Here is a 24696-nt window from a genome sequence, read left to right as displayed (position 1 = left end):
CACTGTGACCTGACTGCGTTACATCTTTCTTCCTTCCTCCCGAATCCGTGGCAGTGGACGAGTGCCCAGCGGCTGGGTCACGGGCCTCTCTCTTCCAATGTGCTCACACCCCCATGGGAGCCCCTCAGGTGCTACTTAGCAGAAATGTGGACAGAAATTGTTGGTAAAATTGCATAAACCAAAACCAAAGTATAATGAAAAAGAAGGCTGGCCACTGAATAGTTTTGAAAAACAAGAAAATGTTTATATTTAAGATTTGACACAAAGAGGCTACAATTAAATAACCACATTAAGTCTTGGGGCACTTCACGTAGTTTTGGACCTCAAATCAAACAATTCTTATATTGATAAATCCATAATTTCTTTTGTGACTTATTTTAATTTTACAAATCAGACCATGATAAAACCCGACAGGAGTTCTCGTGTGAAACAGTGTCCCTCGGCGCTGCGAGTTAATCAGTGCACACCGTAGGCGACTGGGCTGGCTGCCACAGGCCTTCCATGGTTGCCCTCGTGACTTTAGCACTGCGCACCTCGAAGCGGAGACTATACTCGGAAATAAGTTTAGAAAAAGGCTTTACAAAATACTGGGGGTGGGCGGTGGGACACCCACGCAGGGCTGCGAGCTGTATGAACCGTGCCTTCACTGCCACAAGTCTTCTGTGCGGCCAAACTTAAAAACCAGTCCTCTGTGGATAAAGCAGAAACACCACGTGACTGCCCGGAGTGGCAGAAAGGGACAGTATGAGAATGGCAGGACAGGAGCACCAGAGTGACTGCTCAGACTGCCTCTCTGTGGCCCAGTGCCCACCCATCCTGCTCAGCCATGCTACTGGCCACACCGCCTTCCCAGACCTCACCCGGAGGTGCTGGAAGGGCATGTGATGCTTCCAAGTCAGCTGACGCTCGGCGCATGACTGTCACATATCTGATTTTGTCAAATTCACTCAACACCCTGTTGCAGGACGGGGCTGGAGCCTGGGGGCTCTGCTCGCCAGGCAATTGCCCCCTCACTGAGCTGCTCATCCGGCCATCAAGGCACCTTTTTCGGGTGTCCTGATGTGCTAGATGTGAGGGCCATAAAGATAACTGAGAGAGTTTCTGTCCTCAAACTGCTCACGTATGTTACCACAATGTGGCCAGCACAGGGGCACAGAAATGCAGGGCTCAGCCCACCTGGAAGGCAGGGAAGGGCTGATAGGTGACAATGTATGGGTGGCTCTGGGGACAAACAGGAGTTCAGTTGGAGTCTGGTGGGAACAAGAGCCTGCAAGGGATGGACTAGATGCTTCAGGGAGAGCAAGCAGCACCTCAAAAGGCAAGAGGCCTCAGAGAACCTGGGGGCCGGGGAGGAGTCCAGCGCTTGCCCAGCACATGAGAGCCCTGGGTTCCACCCAGCACTGCCCCACCCCCCAAATCTCACCAGGCATGGCAGAGCCAGAAACAAAGCAAAAAAACCCACAAAAAGCCCAAGTGACGAGTGTGTCAGGAAGATGCCCTCCCAGCGCTCTGGCCTTAGGCTCAGGTGACGTGTGTCCACGCTGTCCTCCAGGCCCCCACTGGAAAAGCCCAGAGTGCAACCATGTTTATAAAAAGCTGTCTGGAGTGTAGAAGGACAGGTAAGAGTCCATCGTGGCCAGGTGACTGCTGAAGAGATGAGGAGGAGGACAGGGCACAGAGGCCGCCAGGCTTCAGGGAGCCAACCACAAGGCGGCCAGCTCCCACGGTGCCATGTGGAGTGGACAGGGCAGAGGCCAGCCTGCGAGCCGAGGGGCAGCTGGTCCTCAGTGCCAGGCAGTGGGACTGCTTGGAAGAACAGCTCCTATTGAAAAGGGACACCCAGGTGGCTCCAGTTGGTCGTTAATGAAAAAGTCAAAATTCAGATTTTTATGTCAACTCTCTTGATTTTTAAATGTTGGCTCAATAACAAAAATAATTCTATACTGGCCAAATAAAACAGCTGTGGCAGGGTTGGGCTTGATGGCCAGTTGATCTCTTAGGCCCCTCAGAGCTGGGCTTTGTTTTAGAAGGAGGTCACCTCTAGTACGGACATCTGCCTCTGATTGCTGGAATGGTAATTCGTACCTTCGCTAAGCACTGTTGTGCTGCACATCAGAACCGCAGGCAATCTGTACAACTGTTCCCATAGCAGTGCCCACCAGCTGAACTCAGTTTCAATTTGCTTATAGTACTGCCACGGAACCTAATTTGTTTTTAACTGAATAACGGTTCTCCTTTAAGTTCGAACCTCAGCATGTGACTCGAAGGAGAACCCTGAACATGGCCGCACTCCCTCTCCTACACACAGCCACACATCCCTGTGGACTAACAGACTCACTCAGATTTTATTTCATAAGGGGGAGGAGAGATTTACTCATTTTATATTTTTTTAGTGTTATAATCTTTTTTTAAGAGAGAGTGAGAGAGAGGAGAGAGGGAGGGAGTGAGAGAGAGGAGAGAGGGAGGGAGGGAGGGAGGGGGAGAGAGGGAGGGAGGGAGGGAGGGGGAGGGGGAGGGAATTTTTTTAATGTTTATTTTTTAGTTTTCTGTGGACACAACATCTTTGTTTGTATGTGGTGCTGAGGATCAAACCTGGGCTGTATGCATGCCAGGCGAGCGCGCTACCGCTTGAGCCACATCCCCAGCCCAAGTGTTATGATCTTAAAGGGAAAAAGGAAAGAACTAACTAAGCAACTGGTTAAAGACTTAGCAAAAGAGAAAGTGCCAGCTGAAATCACCTCAGATCTCACCACACCAGGCTTTGCAGTTAGACAACCTCAATCTGAACTTCAGCCACCTGGTCTCAGGTTATCTATGTCTCTGAGCCTGTTTGCTCACATAAAATGGTATGACACCTTAAGAGTGGCTATGGGGATTAACAGAGTGTACATGTAAATGAAGCACTAAGAATGGTGCCTAGCACATAGTAATTGCTCAATAAGCTTCAGTTATTATTTTCTGCAAAAAAAAAGTCAATAGCTTTACTTAAAAATAAAACCCTCTGAGGTTTCTCCATCAGTTTCGGGACACAAGGTTTAACCGAAGAGGACATGTATCTTGCCACATCTAAATTCATATTTATTTTCAAACTGACTTTATAAAATGGCAAAAATGCCTGGTGGTGGAAAAGACTAACTGTGAATACCAACTGCTGGCTCTTACTAAGGGCAACCAATAGTACCTAATGGTTCAAGTGGATAAGAGGCTCTTCTTTTTTTTTTTTTTTTAAGAGGTGGGAAGGGATGGGGAAGAAAAAGTTCTATAGTTTCCCAACCGTTTCTGGATTAGGACCTTCTTTAAAAACTTGAAGAAAGCCACAGACTCTGCCCAGGAACAAGCAGAACACCCCCCCCCCCCTTCCAGCTTGCACATGGCAAGGCCTGGTGGCTCCTGCTGACAGAGCCCCCATGGCCCTGCTGCGGGAACTCCTGAGACACAGCCTGGAGTGGCTGGGTGGCGGGGGTGGCAGGGCAGGGCAGGACAAGCAAACACAACACAGAACATAAAAGAAGTGGATTAAAAGCAGAAGAGGTGAAAAGCGCAAAACTAACTTACCCAAAAAAGATGAAGGCATTCTGGAAAAACACAGCAATTCCAGGATACACTATGGGTTTTTCTGTAAAAAACAAATGAAATATTTAGAAGTTTATGACCTCAAAACATTTATTTTTGGATGTACCAGCAAATGTCAGTTTTCTTGCCTAAGATAATTGATCTTTCTGGTTACTATGGTCGATGCATTAAGTAATGTAATGTGCGCGACAGCACAGGGCTGGCTTAGTAAACAGCAGCTCCCTTCCTTCCCTTCACAAATTTTTTTTTGCCCTCACGGAGCAGAATAAACTAGAAAGAAAATAAAGCGGACTGGTGGTATAGGAAATACAGCAAATGATGACATGCAACACAGGTGGCCAGGAAGACCTCATGAGAAGCTGACACTGGAGTGAGGACATGAGGAAGAGAGGGCAGGGACCCTGTAGTGGGAGAGCAAGGGCAAAGGCCCTGAGGGGAGAACATGCTGGCCTCATAGAGGGACATAGAGGGACAACCCCTTGAAGAGCAGGAAAAATGGGACAGATCAGAGAGGCAAAGGGCAGGCTGTTGGCGAGCGTCCTGCAGAGCCCTGCAGCCTCATAAGGACCCTGACCTTAATTTTGAGATGAGAAGCCACTGGAGGGTTGAGACAAAATGTAGCATGAGGTGACATATTTTAACAGGATCCCTCTGGCTGCTGTGCTGAAGGAGATTATGAAGGGGGCAGGGGAGAGACGTGACCCGATGTGGAGACACTCTCAGGAAACCAGGCAAACAAACAAAAGGGATGGAAGGGAAACATTCCCAAATATTTAAGAGTGGTAAGGTTATTACAGCTTCTTTTGCTTTTTTTCATTTCTATATTTTTGGTAACAGTTTTGATAATAAATCAGATAAACAAAAGAAAAAATACATACATCTTACAAATGCTTATCATTCCTGTCTATAAGATTTAAATAATTTTAATAAAAATTTATGAAACCCATGATTTTAATATAAAAGTTCCGTTTTATTCTTAGAAGTAAGGTGTTAAAATAGGAGCTAAATTATCTCAATTCAGAGAGTTGACGGTGGCATGTGACAGCCTGGCCAGGACCAACAGCACCTGAGGGAGGAGGAGTGTGCAGGGGAGTCGGCCTGGTGCTGAGGGGTGCGTCCAGGGCTTCCTTCCAAGTTCTGCTTCCAAGTGACCTCTGGACCCGTGAACTGGTGATTCTCAACTCTCTAAGAGCCAGCACATTTTTGAGGCATGGGGGTTTTCTTACCTAAGGATTTAACCCGGGTTTTCTTGCTAGGGATTTAACTTGGGCGCTCTAACGTTGAGCTATATCCGAAGATATATATATATATATATATATATATTAGTTATAGATGGCACAATACCTTTATTTTATTTATTTACTTTTATGTGGTGCTGAGGATCGAACCCAGTGCCTTTCGCATGCCAGGCGAGTGTTTTATCACTGAGCCACAACCCCAGCCCCCTTGTTTTTATTTTGAGACAAGGTCTTGCTGAGTTGCTTAGGACCTCACTAAGTTGCTGAGGCTGGCTTTGAACTTGTGATCCTCCTGCCTCAGCCTCCCAAACTGCTGGGATTACAGGTGTGCACCACCATACTCACCACACATCTTAACTATTCTCTAAAAGGAGAAATAAAAGAAAGTACATTGTTATTTTTAAAAAAGAACTAAATTAGATCTAGGTTGGTCCACTTCTTGCATATCATTCTTGTTATGCTTTTACTATGATAAGTACAGGTGATTTCATCTGTAACATTAAATGGGTTTCATATTTTTCTTGGGTCCCTCAAGGTGAACTTCAACCAGGGATCTAACGCACGCTTTCTCCTGAGCTTTCCTTACCCTGGCCTTTTATGGCAGACTTGTATGAAAAGACATCATCATATTACCAGGGAGACGTAACTGAATACATTTCATGTCTCGGGGTTAGAGTTTGCACAGACACTATTCTGAAAGTCAAAACTTGCTCAATAGCTAGAGAACATGCACATTCTGCTTTCTGAGACTTTGGGAGGCCAGAAAAGTTCTGAGCTATTTGTCATTCCTACCAGACTCTGGACTGGAAGAAAAAATACAGAAGAAAGGAAGGCTACAAACATATAAAACAAACAGAACCACACACTAACAGGAAGGAGGGGTGTGCTCAGGTATAAATGCGTTGCTAGGAGCTGGCCCATCTACATGAAAAAAAGCTTCATTCTAAAATAACCAACTTCAATGCAAAATTTCAGTGTTCCGTTAAAGTAAAATGCAGCTGGCATCTCTCTTACCTTTAGCAACATAACCTCCAAAGAGAATCCACATAGATGTGATCAGAGAGCCAAAGGCCAGCATGAAACCCAGGAACAGCCAGATGCGAGCACCTGTAAAGAGGGACTGTTACCAGAGCTGCCTGGCACAGGGCACAGTCGGCTCAGTTAACTTCCAAAAAGAAAACAAAAACAAATAGGAAGTGCATTAATGTCCACAACAGCAACAGTGGGAGAAGATGTGTTAGGAACCCCACTGGTGGAGATGTCGGCCTTTTTCTTTCTTGGTTACAGAATGTGTGTGTGTAATAAAAATCTAGTGGTCTTGTATTCTAAGTGGGTATATTCTGTATTTACTTTTCCCAATTCCCTCTGCTAAAAAACATTTTACTTAATCTTACTACAAAACATTTCACATTTCTCACTATATTCAGAGGCTCATTCTCTATGTATTTCTAGAAACTGTGCTCCAAAGTTTGAAGTTCTCCAAGAGCGCTTTCAAATAACACAAATGTACTTTTATTTTATTTTAGGTTCTGAGGATTGAACTCAGGGGCACTCAACCACTGAACCACATCCCTGGCCCTTCTCTGTATTTTATTTAGAGACAGGGTCTCACTGAAGCTGCTTAGTGCCTCGAAGTTGCTGAGGCTGGCTTTGAACTCATGATTCTCCCGTCTCAGCCTCCCAAGCCTCGGTGATGACTGCCTGCGCCACCGCGCCCAGCCTGACAACATTCTTAATAATACAGGATTATACATGTGTGAGTGGTTAAGATGGTGAATTTTATAGGATTTTACCACAATTTAAAAAATATTTCTATGATTCTATTTCAAAATGCTAATTCAACCAAATATGGTAGGCAAAAAAAAGAGAAAAAAAGAATTTATATGGTATAGTTTAAAATACCGTATATTCTATTTTGCATGTGTTCCCACGAACTGTTCCCTACCGGATCCAGCGGTCACCAATGGCTATCTGCTACTGCTGAGGGCCATGCACTTAACCTGGGCAGTGTTCTGCACTGTCAGCCAACTCTGACCAAAGGTGACTTCAACCTTCTGCTCTATATACCATCCTCCCTCTGCCCTTTTATGCAGTTCTCATTTTGAGGATGATAGTAAAATGCTGGTTGCACTTACTTACCTGTTTGACCAAGACAACCTTCACTGTAGCTATCACCGCGGACTTGTCCATTTGATACTGCATTAATCCTGTGTGAATAAATAAAACCAAGAAGTCAGGACCTCAGACCCTGAGGAGAAACTGCCTATGATGTCAAATTATTAGATAAAATAAGCTAAAGTCTCCCAAATTCAATGTCAGGCCTCATGAGTCCTGGGTAACACGTTCACGTGACTTTACTTGAGTCACCTCAGCCAGCCACTTGCCAAAGCCGTGGCTGTGGCCCCAGACGGCAGGGTCAGCACTCCCTGTCAACTTGCTTGAAAATTCTCTGACTTCACCCCAACCTACTGAAGCAGGACCTTCAGGCTGGGAGCCCAGAAACCTGGATTCTGATCTTCAAGTGATTCTTCAGGCTGGGAGCCCAGAAACCTGGATTCTGATCTTCAAGTGATTCTAAGTACGAGATTCTCAAAATTTTTTGCTAAGATTAGAACAGGTAAAAGAATGTTCAGCAGAGTTCTCTCTGGTTTCATTTGTATACATCAGGCACACTCAACAGTGTGTGGCAGTGGTAGAAAGGAAATGGGCCCTTATCAATCCAAAATTTACTTAAAATGTAATTTGGAATAATTTTTTTTGTAATACTTTTGTATTAGTGCCCAATGTTTGGAGCATAATTGTAGTTCAAATAAAATAGTAACTTTTTGCTTTGATGCCATTATCAAAGAGATTCGGTGGTAGAATCTCTTTCCTTCAATCCCTGATACATATTCTAACATAAAAAGTCTTTTACTGTTTCATAAAGTATCACCCTAAATTGATGCTTTGGAAAAATTTAAATGTCGTGGGTATAAGTTCACAATATATCAAGTTGAAGTTACAAAATATTATACATACATCATCCTTGAAACTCTAGCCAGAGCAATTAGACAAAAGAAAGAAATTAAAGGGATACAAATAGGTAAAGAAGAACTCAAGCTACGACTAATTACTGATGACATGATTCTATATCTAGAAGATCCAAAAAATTCCACCAGAAAAATTCTAGAATAAATGAATTCAGCAAAGTATAAGGATATAAAATCAAAAACCAATAAATCAAACACATTCCTATACATCAGCGATGAATCCACTGAAAGAGAAATTATGAAAAGTACTCCATTCACAATAGCCTCAAAAACCAACCAACCAACCTGGAAATCAATCTAACAAAAGAGGTGAAAGACCTCTACAATGAAAACTACAGAACTAAGAAAGAAACTGAAGAAAAACCTCAGAAGATGGAAAGATCTCCCATGCTTCTGGATAGGCAGAATAAATATTGTCAAAATGGCCATATTACCCAAAAGTGTTATACAGATTTAATGCAATTCCTATTAAAATTCCAATGACATCCTTCATAGAAATAGAAAAAGCAGTCATGAAATTTATTTGGCAAAATAAGAGACCCAGAAGAGCTAAAGCAATCCTTGGCAAGAAAAGTGAAGCAGGAGGCATCCCAATACCAGACCTTAAACTATACTACAGAGGTATATTCACAAAACCGCATGGTACTGGCACCAAAACAGACTTGTAGACCAATGGCACAGAATAGAGGACACAGAGACAAACCCACACAAATACAGTTATCTCATACTATACAAGCATGCCAAAAACAGTCACTGGAGAAACGATAACCTATTCAACAAATGGTGCTGGCAAAACTGGAAATCCATTTGTAGCAAAATGAAATTAAACCTTTATCTCTCACCCTGCACAAAAATCAACTCAAAGTGGGTCCCTAGAAGTGAAGTCAAGAATCAATAAATAGGATAGTTTCAAATTAAAAAGTTTCTTCTCAGAAAAGGAAACAATAATATGAAGAGAGAGTCTATAGATTGGGAGAAAATCTTTACCTCATGCACCTCATATAAAGCATTAATCTCTAGGATATATAAAGAACTAAAAAAAAAAAACCCACAAAAAAACCCAAATATCCCAATCAATAAATGGGCCAACTTCTGTGAACAGATACTTCACAGAAGAAGAAATACAATTGATCAACAAATATATGAAAAAGTGTTCAACATCTCTAGCAATTACAGAAATGCAAATCAAAACTACTCTAAGATTTCATCTCACTTCTGTCAGAATGGCAATCATCAAGAATACAGGCAATGGGGCTGGGGTTATGGGTCAGCGGTAGAGTGCTCATCTAGCATGTGCAAGGCCCTGGGTTCGATCCTCAGCACCATGTAAAAATAAATAAAATAAAGGTATTATGTTCAACTACAACTAAAAATTAAATATTAAAAAAAAAGAATACAAGCAACAATAAATGTTGGTGAGGATGTGGAGAAAAAGGTACACTTATACATTGCTAGTGGGACTGCAAATTGGTGCAACTACTATGGAAAGCAGTATGGAGATTCCTCAGAAAACTGGGAATGGAACCACCATTTGACCCAGCTATCTCACTCCTTGGTTTATACACAAAGGACTTAAAATCAGCATAGTATAGTGACACCGCCACATCAATGTTTATAGCAGCTCAATTCACAATAGCTAGACTATGGAACCAAACTAGATGTTCCTCAATGAATGAAGGGATAAAGAAAATGTGATATATAATATATGGAATATTACTCAGCTTTAAAGAAGAGTGAAATTATGGCATTTGCCAATAAATGGTTCGAGTTGGAGAATATCATGCTAAGCGAAATAAGCCAATCCCACAAAACCAAAGGCTGAATGTTTCTCTAACATGCGGATGCTAATTCACAATAAGTAGGTGGGCACTAGGGAAGAATAGCGTTACCTTAGATTAGGTAGAGGGAAGTGAGGGGAGGGGAGGGGAGGGGATGTGGGAATAGGGAAGATAGTAAAATGAAACAGACATTAATATGTATGTATATATGTGACTACATGATCAATATGACTCTGCAACATGTACACTGAGAAAAATGAAATTATATCCCATCTATGTATGATATATCAAAGTGCATAAATGCATTCTACTGTCATGTATAACTAACTAAAACAAGTAAAAAATATTGCATTCGTCTTACATATACCCACTTGGTGTGTGTGAAACTAAAATGTAAGATTCATGAGGGCAGAGCCATGTCTATCCTGCTTCCCATTTTTATTCTCAGTGCTAGACCAAGGCTTGGCATAAAGTAGATGCTCAATAAAAGTGTTGAAAAATACAGTTACTTCCTAATTGCTTTACACAATAACATGAGGTCTTAACTTACTCATACAAATCAAAGTTTTAGAATGATTCAAAATACTTACAATTATTTTTTATGAATTCAATACTAAGTTTTATACATAAAATTTATTTTAAAATAACCTTCATATTAAAAAAATGCAAATGTTCAGGTTAGTGGTTTTTAGCTCTTGTTTTTCCTTGCTGAGCCACATGAATAAACTTCATAGCTCTCTATGAGATACCTTGCCCTTCTCTCCACCATTAGGTACATTTGGAGTGAACGATTTCTACTTTTTTGTCTGGCATTGGGACATATTTATTCTCAAATTTACAGAACAGTATAATTTTTTTTCCTGCAGCATTTGACATTTTTCAACTCGATACCTCATAACCCCAGAAATTCCTACTTATTTCTACAAATACGATAATTCTATAGAACCCCAACAATCAAAACCATGATCCCTGAGTCATCTAGTCTACGGACCCTATCTGAGCTTCCCCACTTACGTCCTCACTAGCAAAAGGATCTTGTCCAGAATCATGGGACACTTTCGTCCTCACAGTGGAACATTTCCTCAGCCTTTTATGACTTTTATAACCTTGATGCTTTTGAAGAGCTCAAGACAGTTATTTTTTAGACTCTCCCTCATTAGGGTTTGCTTAAAGTCTCAAGACTAATCTTGGAGACGCATCTGCGGCAGAAAGAACACACAAGCAACAGAGTTCTTGTCAATGCATCCAGCGGGTGGCACAGGGCTTTGATTTGTCCCATTGATGATGACGTTGACTTTGATTCTTAGGTGGGATCTACCAGACTTCACCTTAGGTTTCTCCCAAGGCAGCTCGTATTCTGTGGGGAAGTACTACGTGTGTCCTGCTATAAACAAATTTTCTTTTTCTTTTTGTATTTATTCATATCATTATAGAGCCATAGATTCCTATTTTACTTGAAGGTTAAAGTATATTTCTACCATTATTTATCTGTCCCTCATGTGACTCCTAAGGGTGCCTTGAATGTCGAGATGTCCTTGAGGTTCTTTTGACACATCCCACCCATCGGTGAGCGTTTCTCGGAGGGTCCACTCTCCTCGCGTGTTGTGTGCCCGAACTCTAGAAGCAGCCATGTGCTTAAAGAGCTGGAGATGGGCTGGGGCTGGGGCTCAGGGGTAGCACACACGTCCGGCATGTGTGAGGCACTGGGTCCGATCCTCAGCACCACATAAAAACAAATAAATAAAATAAAAAGGTATTGTGTCCATCTACAGCTAAAAAGAAACAAACAAAACAAAAAAGAGCTGGAACCCTTTCAGTAGAGAATGGTATTTATAACCTAAGATCTGGGTGTTAGGTGCACTCTTTGTTTTGGGGGTATAGCTGTCCTTGGACTGTTCTTCAACCCCATTATGGACAGCCTTGTCACCCTGCGAAAGACTCCCACATCCCTCTAGGACTGTCTTCTCACGGCCCTCCCTACAGCCCCACCACCCATCCTGTGCAGACCTAAGAGCCAGAGGAGGCTGTCCACCTGTGCAGACACTTACCACCCTGCCTTAGCCCTGGCAGGCACCTGGCCCTCCACTGAGGATGTCTGTCATCCCTGACCCCACCTAATGGTATCTGAACTAAACTTTGTCAGGAAGAATGGAGGAAAAGCTGAGCACAGTAGCACATGCATGTAATCACAGCAACTTGGGAGCCTGGGGCGATAGGATCACAAGTTCAAAGCCAGCCTCTGCAACTTAGCAAGGCCCCAAGCAACTTAGTGAGACTCTGTCTCAAAACAAAAATAAAAAGGAATGGGTTGTGGCTCAGTGGTAAGGAGCCCTGGGTTCAATCCCCAGTACCAATCAATCAATCATTCAGTTTAAGAGTATAGAAAAGGGGGCTGGGCGCAGTGGCACACACCCGTAATCCCAGCAACTCTGGAGGCTAAGACAGGAGGATCTCAAGTTCAAAGTCAGTCTCAGCAATAGCCAGGCACTAAGTAACTCAGTAAAACCCTGTCTCTAAAATACAAAATAGGGCTAGAGATGTGGCTCAGTGTTTGAGCACCCAAGTTCAATCCCTGGTACCAAAAAAAAAAAAAAAAGAAAAAGAGTATAGGAAAGGAGAAATAAGTTGACTACTACTTTAAAAATATATGTATAGGGCTGGGGTTATAGCTCAGCGGCAGAGCTTGCCTAGCATGTGTGAAGCACTGGATTCGAACTTTAGTACCACATACAAATAAAATATAAGGCATTCTGTCCAACTACAAAAAAATAAAAAATAAGTAAATAAAAATATATGTATAAAAAAAGGTGGAACAAATATCAAAATGTTATAATTTGGTGGGATTATTGGTAACTTCTGTTTCTCTTCTGCATCTGGTATATTCTGCATTTTTAATTAAAAAGAGTAATACATAAAACATTTACTAACATTTTAAAAGCCACACTAGAACTTTTTAAAAAAATATTTACTTTTTAGTTATAGGTGGACACGAAATCTTTATATTTTATATTTATGTGGTGCTGAGGATCGAACCCAGTGTCTTGTGCATGCTAGGCAAGCGCTATACCCCTGAGCCATAACCCCAGCCCCTAGAACTTTATAAGTAAGAGAAAAAGCCAGGTGTGATAGCACATGCCTGTAATCCCAGCTACCTGGGAGGCTGAAGCAGGAGGATTGAAAGTTCAAAGCTAACCTGGGCAATTTAGTGAGACCCTATCTTACAAATAAAAAGGGCTAGGGATGTAGCTTAGTGGTAGAACGCCCCTGGGTTTAATCCTCAGTACTTCAAAATTAATTCATCAATTAATCAATCAATCAACAAGTAATTAACAAAAAAGTAGCTGCTCTTTGACTCCTATGCACTTGAATTACAATTAAGAATTCTGGTTTAAAAGGCCAGCTGGGTCATGGTTGGACACTACCTTGAAAAGACGTACACTGAAGCCAAACAGATGGCGAAATCTAATGAAGACCTGAGTCAGCTCTGCGATGGCTAAGTGCCAGACCCCCGGCAGGGACACTGTGTGGCACAGTCTACTCAACCTCCTCAGCACGTTCCTCCAATCAGGGCTGCTACTGCTCCACAGTGGAACAAAATGATTTTTTTAAAGATCTGAGGACAAAATGAATGAACAATATAACAAAAATAAAACTTTTTAGTTGGGACCAAGGTTGAAACATAAATGTGCCAGCTCTCTCAAGGGTCTTTTTTTTTTTTTAAAGAAAGAGACACAGAGAGAGAGAGAGAGAGAGAGAATTTCAATATTTATTTTTCAGTTTTCGGCAGACACAACATCTTTTTTTGTATGTGGTGCTGAGGATCGAACCCGGGCCGCATGCATGCCAGGCGAGCGCGCTACCGCTTGAGCCACATCCCCAGCCCTCTCAAGGGTCTTTAACAGCAAAATCGCTACAATAAAATAAATTGCAACAAAATGGAAGGAACTAGAAACAGCTGCTTACCAGCTGAACTTCAAAGAAAAAGACTCCAGCCCTTTGCTTAGCAGGTGGCTCCTGAGGTCAGACCCTTTCCCTGTGCATGGTTAACTATTCTGCTGCAGAGGGTAGCCCATCAGAGCCACATTACCCTTACAGAAGCACAGGAGAACTTGAAATCAACAAGGGAAATGCCAATAGGGTTAGGTGAAAGCCTAGAAGAGAGAACTCCAAAACTCAAGGTAACCGTGCAGAAACCTGTCAGTGAGGGAGGTCAGGACAGGGGCGTGTGCTGGGGTGGTGGAGTACTGACTGGCAAAAAAGCAAGACAACATTCCAGGGTGATGAAAATGTTTCAGTCTTGATCTGGGTGGTGCTTATACGGGTCTATACATAAGCAAAGACTTATTAAGATGTAATATGATCTGTGCACTTTGGGTTCCTCACTGAATATATTTGATGTTATGTTTTAATATAATAGAGGAAGATAAAAAAAACACCACTTACGGGGCTCAGTGGCACATGTCTGTGATCCCAGAGACTCAGGAGGCTGAGGCATAAGGATCACAAGTCACAAGTTCAAAGCCAGCCTCCACAACTTTGCAAGGCCCTAAGAAACTCAGCGAGACCCTGATCTCAAACAAACAACAACAATAACAAAACTCAGTGGTTAAGTGCCTCTGGTTTCATTCCCTGGTTACTTCCCCCCACAAAACAAAACAAACAAAACAAAACAAAACAAATCCACAAAGATTTGGGTTAAAAAGGTCAGAAAAATGACTCCCCGTTTCATCTCCCTCCCAAAAGCCTAATTAAAAATGAAAGTATAGGGAGGAAAAAAATACAATACCAGAAAAACAAAAAGAATATGAGGTAGTTCTCAGCAGATGAAGTTTTCTTTACATTTGTGGAATATAAATCAACACAGATTAAGAGGAGCCTGCACTTAGAATCTGTATCCCTCAGAAACAGGTCAATCGAAAGTTCAAGTAGTGATCCCAATGACACTCTTCACAGAACTAGAAAAAGCGATCATGAAATTCATTTGGAAAAATAAGAGACCCAGAATAGCTAGGCAGTCCTTTACAAAAAGAATGAAGCAGGAGGCATCATAATACCAGACCTTAAACCATATTACAGAGCAATAGTAACAAAAAAGGCATGGTATTGGTACCAAAATAGACATATAGGCCAATGGTACAGAATTGAAGACACAGAGACAAATCCACATAAATATAGTTATTTCAAAGGTGCCAAAAACACACACTGGAGAAAAGATAGCCTATTCAACAAATGGTGCTGGGAAAACTGGAAATTCATATGTAGCAGAATGAAATTGAACCTCTGTCACCCTGCCCAAAAATCAACTCAAACTGGATCAAAGACTTAGACACTAGATCAGAGACCCTGTGCCTAATAAAAGAAAAAGTATGGGTGGGGTTGTAGCTCTGTGGCAGAGCACTTGCCTAGCATGTTTGAGGCACTGGGTTCAATCCTCAGCACCACATATAAAGATAAATAAAATAAAGGTACATCAACAACTAAAAAATATTAAAAAAAAAAAAAAAAAAAGAGTAGGCCCAAATCTTCATCATGTTGGCTTAGGACCTGACTTCCTGAACAAGACTCCTAAAGTGCAAGAAGTAAAATCAAGAATCAATAAATGTGATGGAGTCAAACTAAAAAGCTTCTTCTCAGCAAAGGAAACAATCAATAATGCAATGGAGAGAGCCTACATAATGGGAAAAAATCTTCATCACATGCATCTCTGAAAGAGCACTAATCTACAGGGTATATAAAAAACTTAACACCAAAAAACCCAAATAACCCAACCAATAAATGGGCTAAGGATCTGAACAGACACTTCTCAGAAGATGATATACAATCAATCAACAAACATATGAAAAAATTTTCATCCTCTCTTACAATTAGAGAAATGCAATTTCATCTCACTCCAATCAGAATGGCAATTATCAAGAATACAAGCAATAATAAGTGCTGGCAAGGATGTGGGGGAAAAGGTACACTCATACATTGCTGGTGGGACTGCAAATTGGTGTAACCACTATGGAAAGCAGTATGGAGATTCCTCAGAAAACTGGAAATGGAATCACCATTTGACCCAGCTATCTCACTCCTCAGTTTATACCCAAAGGACTTAAAATCAGCATAGTATAGTGACACAGCCACATCAATGTTTATAGCAGCTCAATTCACAATAGCTAAACTATGGAACCAATCTATATGCCCTTTAACGGATGAATGGATAAAGAAAATGTGATACACACACACACACACACACACACACAGTGGAATATTACTCAGACTAAAAGAATAATGAAATTATGGCATTTGCAGGTAAATGGATGGAACTAGAAAATATCATGCTAAGTGAAATAAGCCAATCCCAAAAAACCAAAAGCCGAATGTTTTCTCTGATAAACAGATGCTGATCCATAGTGGGGCAGGGGGATAGAGAATGAAGGAAGGAACTTTCGTTTGTGTAGAGGAGAGTCGGGGGAGGGGCTGGCTGTGTGAGTGGGAAGGACGGTAGAAAGAGATGGATATTAATATCCTATATACGTGTGCGATTACTGGAGTGACTCTGAACCATGTACAGCCAGAAGAATGAGAAGTTGTGCACCATTTGTGTACTACATGTGAAAATGCATTCTACTGTAAAATAAATTGATCAATTAAAAAAAAAAAGAAAAAGGAAGTGATCACTTGTGTTAAGTGCTACTGAGAGGAGGAATACAATAAGACCAAAAATCATCTTTGGATTTGGCAATGGAGAAATCACTTAGAAAAAGGTTTCAGTGAAATGGTGGGCCGGCAGAAAGCCTGATTACAGTGGGCTGAAGTGATCAAATAGGCTCAGGATCAAGTAACTATTGGGCAAATAGTTTAACCTCTACCTTTCAGTTTTCTTATTTAGTAAAGGGGAATCACAACTCCTTCCTCATAAAAATGTGGTACAGACTGAATATGAATCTAAAAATTCTTAAACTACATGCAAAATTATTTTGAATGTTTTAATGTGCTTGTTATCATGCTTAATGATATATATTTTAAAATGAGGGGGCTAGGATTGTGGCTCAGTGGTGGAGTGCTCACCTTGCACATGTAGGACCATGGGTTCAATCCTCAGCACCACATCAAAATAAATAAGTGAAATAAAGGTATTGTGTTGAACTACAACTAAAAAATAAATATAAAAAAAATTGGAAAGACTCTAATATGTATTAAAGGCCTATTATAAGATCTTTTTTTAAGAGAAAGAGAATTTTTAATATTTATTTATTTATTTATTTTTAGCTTTCGGGGGACACAACATCTTTATTTGTATGTGGTGCTGAGGATCGAACCCAGGCCGCACGCATGCCAGGCGAGCGCGCTGCTGCTTGAGCCACATCCCAAGCCCTACTATAAGATCTTAAAAAAAAAAAAGTTCAAGTAGTAGATAACAAGAGCCACCAAACACTGCAGCAGAGGCCTGCAGCATGTCAGATAAATAGTCAACCTTGAGGGCTAACACAGAAGAAGCATAAAGGCACTTCAAACAAGAAAACCCTTGGAAATTAAAAAAAAAAAAAAAATACACACACACACACACAAAAAAAAAACAAGACCTGAAATGAAAATATGGCTCAGATGAGAAGATGATACCGAGGTGATTTCCTAGAATGTGGAGCAAAAAGAGAGACAGGAGAAGCTAACAAGGTAGTAGCCTCCAAGAGGAGTGCCAGAGAGGTGACAGTTTCATTCTCAAAGACAGAACCCAAGACAATCTCCTGGAGCAAGGTTAACAGGCGAGTCCTCTGAGTCTTCTCAGCAAGCACAGGAAGGATAAGATCAGATGCCCGTCAATGACCCCAGGGCAGGGACTCCAGGTTCTGAGGTAAAATGACACCGAACCTAGAATTCTACATCTAACCAACCTATGAATACAGCAAGAGGGAAAATGGAAACATTTTCAGACAAACAAGGATCCAAGAGCTTACCTTCTCATATTATTTCTTAGAGTTGTTTGAGCATCGGGTCCAGCAAAATGAGTATGAAAGGTGAAGACTGGAAACTAGGGAAAAAAGTGGGCCCAATCCTGAGGCAACGGGGAGGGGAAGTTCCACTGTGCAGCTCTACAGGTGGCTTATACACTGATACACTTCACACTGAAACCGACTGGGGCTTTTGGAATGGAGAGCTCTAGACCACAGTGGATAACGATACAGTAACAAACATCACTGAGACTTTGGAATGATGACAGAATATGCAAGAAAAGAGAGAAAAGGCAGCTAGAAACAACAGGAAAAACATAAAGCTGAACATGATTATATTTCAGTCCACACAGTAAGCAACCCAGAATGGCTTTTAGCAGAATGAAAGGGGCCCTCCAGCAAACATAATTCTTTTTGTCAACAAGGCAACCAGAAATGCCAGGAAAAACAGTACTAAGTAAGAAAGGAGGGCTGGGGCTGGGGCTCAGTGGCAGAGTCCTTGCCTATCACGTGTGAGGTACTGGGTTCGATTCTCAGAACCACACATAAATAAACAAAAGTCCATCAACGACTAAAAAAAACAAAAGAAAAGCATCACCCAAGTATGAAACAAATTAACGTACTCCAAGGATTTGAGAAGCTCACAGAGTATAAGAATATTGTCAAAACACATTTGAAAATCTGTTGAGAAGTGAGGAGTTACAATATTCAAACTGCTATCATAACACACTGGCTTTGCAGTGAATTGTGTTAATTGTTTTTTTCTTTTTGGTCCTGGAGATTGAACCCAGGGGTGTGCTCAGCCATGTCTCCAGTCCTTTTTTATTTTTTGAGACGGGGTCTCATTAAGTTGCTGAGGCTGGCTTCTCCTTCTCGGCCTCCCATGTTGCTGGAATTACAGGTGTGCACCACTGCATCTGGCCTTGTCTACTGTCTCTAAGGAGGAAATGATCCTGTTAAGTCAGGTCACATCATTCTCCTCAAAACTCTCCAACAGCTTCCATCACGCTCACAATGATGCAAAGTCCTCACATAGCTTTACTCTATACCACGTGACAGAGAAGCTCTGCCACCTTGCCCATCACCCTCTCCCTTGATCACACTCTCCAGTCACGTGCGTCGCCCTGCCATAGAGCCTTTGTAGAGCAGAGCACCTGCTGTTCATCTGCCTGGATGATCCTCTGCTGTCTATCCCTATGGTCAGCTCCTTCATTTCTTTCCAGTCTTTACTAAAACCACCTTCTTGTGAGAGCTTCCTGGATTCTATATAAAATGTCTACCCATCCTGTTCAGAGCTCCCAGCTCCTTCTCTGCGTTTCTTCCTTGCACTCATCATCATGTAACATGCTGTGAATTTAACTTCTCCTTAGCTGCTGTCTTCCCACTCATTAGAGTATAATTCCATAAGGGCCGGAATTTTTCTCTATTTTAATCACTACTGTATCTCCTGCACCTAGAACAGGAACCTGGAATACAAAAGCTTAATAAATATTTGAGGGAAGAATGAATAATCCCTTAGATAAAGTACTTGGATTTTTTTTTTTGGTACCAGGGATTGAATTCAGGGTCACTCGACCACTGAGCCACATCTCCAGCCCTCTTTCGTATTTTATGTAGAGACAGGGTCTCGCTGAGTTGCTTGTGCCTTGCTTTTGCTGAGGCTGGCTTTGAACTCATAATCCTCCTGTCTAAGTCTCCCTAAACATGTTTTTTGATTTAAATGTGAGGTTTTAAATTCTAGCAGTGCAGAAATAAAAGTCTAGCTGAGAAAAGGGGGAGACAGACATGGGAGAGAACAGAAGGAAGACTGGAAAAGAGGACTGTCACTTTTCTTTACGCCCTTCTCCACTATTTGATTTTGAAATCATGCCCAACATTTTAACTTCATAATATTTTAAAATCTTGCAATTATACATAAAACAATTTGACCTTGTGGTGACCTATGCAGGTGCTGTCAATAACAATGGCACTTACATGAGGAAGGCAATGGTTGCTATCACACCACAGGCATGGTACGAGTGGTTGAACTCTTCCATAGTGGGATAAATAACAGCTGCATCTATGATGATCCACCAGCCTGTAAAAAACTGAAACAAAAACAGATGACACCAATGAGAGACCCTATCTCTCTCTCTCACACTATTCATATATATATATATATATATATATATATATATATATATATATATATATATATACATATCAGCACTATCACATCTGACTGGCTGGAATGAAGACAAGGTATTTAAGTGAAGAGGTCCCTTCTAATGAGTTTCAAAAATTTCTTAAATGTTCTGTTTCTTGCATATAATTTGCACGTGGCTTAATAACTGGTTAAGCATTACAAGCCCTAAAGTCTTTCAATTGTTACTTTATATTGTTGTAATAAAGTATTCAATCTAACTTTGTGAACTAGAAAAAAGTTACAATAATGTTATGGAAAAAAAGAGAACTAGATCAGGGGCTGAGGTTGTGGATCAGCGGTAGAGCCCTGGGTTCCATCCTCAGCACCAGATAAAAATAAATAAATAAAATAAAGGTTTTGTGTTCAACTACAACTAAAAAAAAACAGATCAGATTCCAAGTGACACAAGAATTGCCCCGTCACTGATATATTACAGGCCTGTAGGAGGACATGATTAAAATGAAGAAAAATTATTTAAACTAAAAATGGGGAACAATTATTGTTTGTAGAGTTAGCTGTCCTCTGAGTGTCGTGGAATAACAGCTCTGCAGTACTGCTTCTCCTTTTGATGAATTACAGTACAGTCTTAGATGGTTTCAGATATGAGTTTAATACAATTTGAATACCATATCATAATCTATCTAACTGAAATTTGGTTATGGATATTATCAAGGGCAGATACATAATAAAACAAAACTACATAGATATTTTTATCATCTGAGCAGAAATTTATAATAAAAGTAACCAAATTCTGACAAGAAGATTGAAGGTTTTGAAAGTAACCACCTATTCTACCCCTGTTCCCATCCCTGACCCAGTTAGCTCTAGAAATTGCCATCTTCTGGAAATTATTTAAAATAGCAATTGTTGATTAATCAAGTTACTCCTATTAGGTTAAAAACAGATCCATAAGCTATTAATGACATTTTTATTGGCTAGCATGAGTAATGACTCACTGTTTTTTTTAACCCTCAGATTGATGTATTCAAATTTCTTTTCTTTTTTGTGGTACTGGGGACTAAAACCAGGCATGCTCTACCACTGAGCAACATACCCAGCCATTTTAATTTTTTATTTTGAGACAGGGTTTGCTAAGTGCTCAAGCTGACCTGGAACTTGTGATCCTCCTGCCTCAGCCTCCTGAATAGCTGGGATTACTGGCATGCACCGCTCTGCCTGGCTTCAAAATATTTTCTTCATGGAAAAATAATAATAAAGCTTTAAAAAAATGTTTATAAGGAGCTGGGGATGTGGCTCAAGCAGTATAGCGTGCTCGCCTGGCATGTGTGCGGCCTGGGTTCAATCCTCAGCACCACATACAAATAAAGATGTTGTGTCCACTGAAAACTAGAAAAACAAATATTAAAAAAAAAAAATGTTTATAAGAAGTCAGTATGGTGGTACTTGCCTGTAATCTCAGCAACTCAGAAGGCTGAGGCAGGAGAATTGTGAGTTTAGGCCAGTCTATGCAATTTAGTGAGATCCTGTCTCAAAAATTAAAATTTAAAAAAGGGTGTAGGTTAGGCATGGTGGCACATGCCTGTAATTCAGTGACTGGGGAGGCTGAGGCAGGAGGATCATAAATTCAAAGCTAGCCCCAGCAACTTGGCAAGGCCTTGTCTCTAAATAAAATATAAAAAAAGGGGCTAGGGATGTGGCTCAGTGTTTGAGTGTCCCTGAGTTCAATCCCAAGTATCAAAAAAAAAAAAAAGCATACAAATATCAGACCTTTGAGGAATTTGCATGTAAATAAGAATTTTATTCTGAAAATTATTTCTAAGCAATTATATATTTTAATGATGCCCTCCTATTTTTCTTATGAGATTGAGAAGAAAGTCAACTTTGGATTATGGAAAAATGCAATCATATCTTTTGACTGGTTTTAACCAGATTGTTTCTTCAATACTGCCTTGTACCTTACAGTACTCACTATGATGAGGCATAATACTTTTTTATTAAATAAAAATTTTTTTTTCTTTTTTTTTTTTTGGTGCTGGAGTTCGAACCCGGGGCCTTGTGCATGCAAGCCAAGCACTCTACCAATTGAGCTATATCCCCAGCCCATAAAAAATGTTTTATCATGTCATTTTTACCATGCAGTTAAAATAACCCAACCAATCTACTGAATCAAATTTCAAACCATTAACAAACCCTCCCCATAAACAAAACATCAAAATTTATTAAAATAAATTCATTTGTCAGAGGTTTTTTAAAAAGTACATATTTTGAGGGGCTGGGGTTGTGGCTCAGTGGTAAAGCGCTTACCTAACGTGTGAGGCACTGGGTTCGATTCTCAGCACCACATATAAATAAATGAAAGGTGCTGGGGGTGTGGCTCAAGCAGTAGCTCGCTCGCCTGGCATGTGTGCGGCGCTGGGTTCGAACCTCAGCACCACATACAAATAAAGATGTTGTGTCTGCCGAAAACTAAAAAACAAATATTAAAAAATTCTCTCTCTGTCTTTAAAAAAAGATGAAAAACATAAAGGTCCATCTATATAAAAAATATATTTTTAAAAAGAGTCCAGGGGGTTGAGGTTATGGCTCAGTGGTAGTGCACTTGCCTAGCATGTGTGAGGCACTGAGTTCGATTCTCAGCACCACATACAAATAAATAAAATAAACAATTTAAAAAAAAGAGTCCATATTTTGAAACATCACGAAGAATTCAAAACATAAGCAAAAACACGTCACAATAATAGACAAAATTATCAATGACACTTACCAGAACACCAGCAGCAACAGAGGCAATAGTATTTCGTTTTTCCCCCCAATCAATGCATTCCGAGCATCTCATACCTTCTAGAAATCCAGACATTTTTTCAGATCACTTAAAAAGAAAACAAAACACAACTAAATAAAGCATTTTCATTTACTCTTCGAACCTGATTTGTGTTCGTGGAAAATAGTTACTAGCTCAAGAATAACTTAATACAGTTAACTGGGCAAGGTGGCTGAGGCAGTTGAAGGCCAACCTCTGCAACCCAGTGAGACCTTCAGCAACTTAGAAAGATTCAGTCTCAAAAAAAATAAATAAATAAATAAATAAAAGATAAAATGGACTAGGGATGTAGCTCAGTGATAAAGCATCCCTGGGTTCAATCCTCAATATACCTGCCCCCCAAAAGAGAATTAACACAAGTAAAGTATTTTGGTTCCACATATTGCTTCAGAATATTCAATTTAGCTTCTGATGAACTGCCACATAACTTTGAAAAACAAAATCTGGTCCCAGGGCCTAGGGAGGCTGAAGCAGGAGGATCACAAGTTCAAAATCAGCCTGGACAATTTAAGAGGGGCTGGGGACATGGCTCTGTGGTAGAGTGACCCTGGGTTTACTCTAATACTGTTAAAAAAAAAAAAAAAAAAGACAGTTTTGGTACATTTAAGTAATATGAACAAAGGTGGGTATCCAAATATTGAAAAAAAATTAATTTAACTTCTGAAAGCTGTCACATCCTATTTAGAACATTAAGTGATTTATTTATTTATTTATTCTTTCATGGTGCTGGGGATTGAACCCAGGGCCATGTGCATGCAAGGCAAGTACTCTACCGACTGAGCTATATCCCCAGCCCTAAGTGATCATTTAAATGATGTTAAATAACAGTATAATGATGACTAACTCACAAGAATTCTTTCGTATTGCTTTAATTCCAAACTAAGTTATTATTTGTTTTTGATATTTACAGTCCAGGAGCACTGACGTCCTGGGGACAGTGGGGGAGTGATAAACTTTGGCTGAGTTAAGAGCATAGAACCTGATTTTTTAAAATTTCACGTGGAAATTTACACATTTTTATCATAAAACGTATATTTCTTCATATCCAGATATAAAAAGAACAAAAAGAAAACACCCCACTGCATTTTACGTCTACCCACATCACTTTCTTTCACCTCATTTTTTTTTCCTTTTCCAAACCTTTTGGTGTCATTTCTATTAAAAAAAAAAAAAATCTTATTTTAATACCTCTAGTTCTGGTTCTAACAGAACCCCCTCCCTCAAAAGCACGTAACTGAGGTTAATATTAATTCAGACTATAAATAAATAATCCACTTCTATTTAAATCATCACAGCAGAACTAAACTGTAACAAATTACATACAACACTCCTCCACGCCGAGCCTGAATTACATGTAACTTGCTAACGTTCCAGAAATACCCCAACTCCTGCGGCAAATCAGAACCCGTGCACTGAGCTGCTCTGCAGCCAGCAGTTACGGATGTCCAAAACCCAGGATGTCCTAAAAAGTGCAACCACTTCAATTTTTAGCTTCCTTACGAAAACCGATGATAATAACCAAGGCTACTAGCATGTGGGATGAGTTCCATTCTGAAAATCCACCCTTTTCTCCTTCCCTGGGAGGAACAGGAACCCAGTTTGGTTTTCGGTTCACACAGCGGCCCCGCCCCGCATCCGCTGCAGGCACCGCCGCAGCCCGCCGCAGCCCACGCTCCGCGCGGCCGAGGGACTGGAGCTCTGGGGGTGGACGCGCCGGGGCGAGGTGACGCGGGTCCCGGCTGAGGCGCGGCCGTGCGACCCAGCCGGACTACACTCCCTCTCAGGGTCTCTTCCAGCCTTGAAGTGGGGGTGGGGGGTCCCAGGACCCAGGGGTAGGCCAGCCGTGCCCTCTCGACCGCCCCACTCCTCCGAGCCCGGGGGGTCTGGCCGCTGGGCGCAGGACGGCAGGAAGTGGCCGGGGAGGGTCCAGCAGGGCACAGCCCGACTCCGCAGCCTCCCGCAGGGCGGGGAACCCGATGCGACCGCGTCAGTCAAGGCTGTAGGGCCTGGGAGGCCGGCGGCCGCGCCCCCACTGCCCCTGGGCACTTACGTCCAGCCCCGCGGGTGCAATAGGTCCGGAGCCCCGGGTCGCGTCGCGCCGGGCAGCCTCACTTTCCCCGACTTTCGGCCAAGAAAACAAAACAGCCACAGGCCGCCAGACGCCCGGATGTAGCAGC

General features: G+C 41.4%; 1 protein-coding gene across 1 annotated transcript; it reads right to left on the bottom strand.

Moving 5' to 3' along the window:
• Positions 1-219: 219 nt before the first annotated feature.
• Positions 220-24675, bottom strand: Tmem50a (transmembrane protein 50A). The gene is made up of 7 exons (XM_027937272.3): positions 24570-24675; positions 22463-22567; positions 19527-19639; positions 6951-7018; positions 5826-5918; positions 3556-3616; positions 220-689 (listed from the first exon to the last, which is right to left on the bottom strand). The coding sequence occupies exons 2-7, from the start codon at positions 22553-22555 to the stop codon at positions 644-646; spliced, it is 474 nt and encodes a 157-aa protein (XP_027793073.1). The 5' UTR covers positions 22556-22567; positions 24570-24675; the 3' UTR covers positions 220-643.
• Positions 24676-24696: the final 21 nt, after the last annotated feature.

This window comes from Marmota flaviventris, chromosome 10, assembly GCF_047511675.1.
Source record: "Marmota flaviventris isolate mMarFla1 chromosome 10, mMarFla1.hap1, whole genome shotgun sequence".
Classification (NCBI taxonomy): domain Eukaryota; kingdom Metazoa; phylum Chordata; class Mammalia; order Rodentia; family Sciuridae; genus Marmota; species Marmota flaviventris.
The sequence above is the reverse complement of the archived record's forward strand: the minus strand, read 5'-3'. Positions and strand labels throughout refer to the sequence as shown.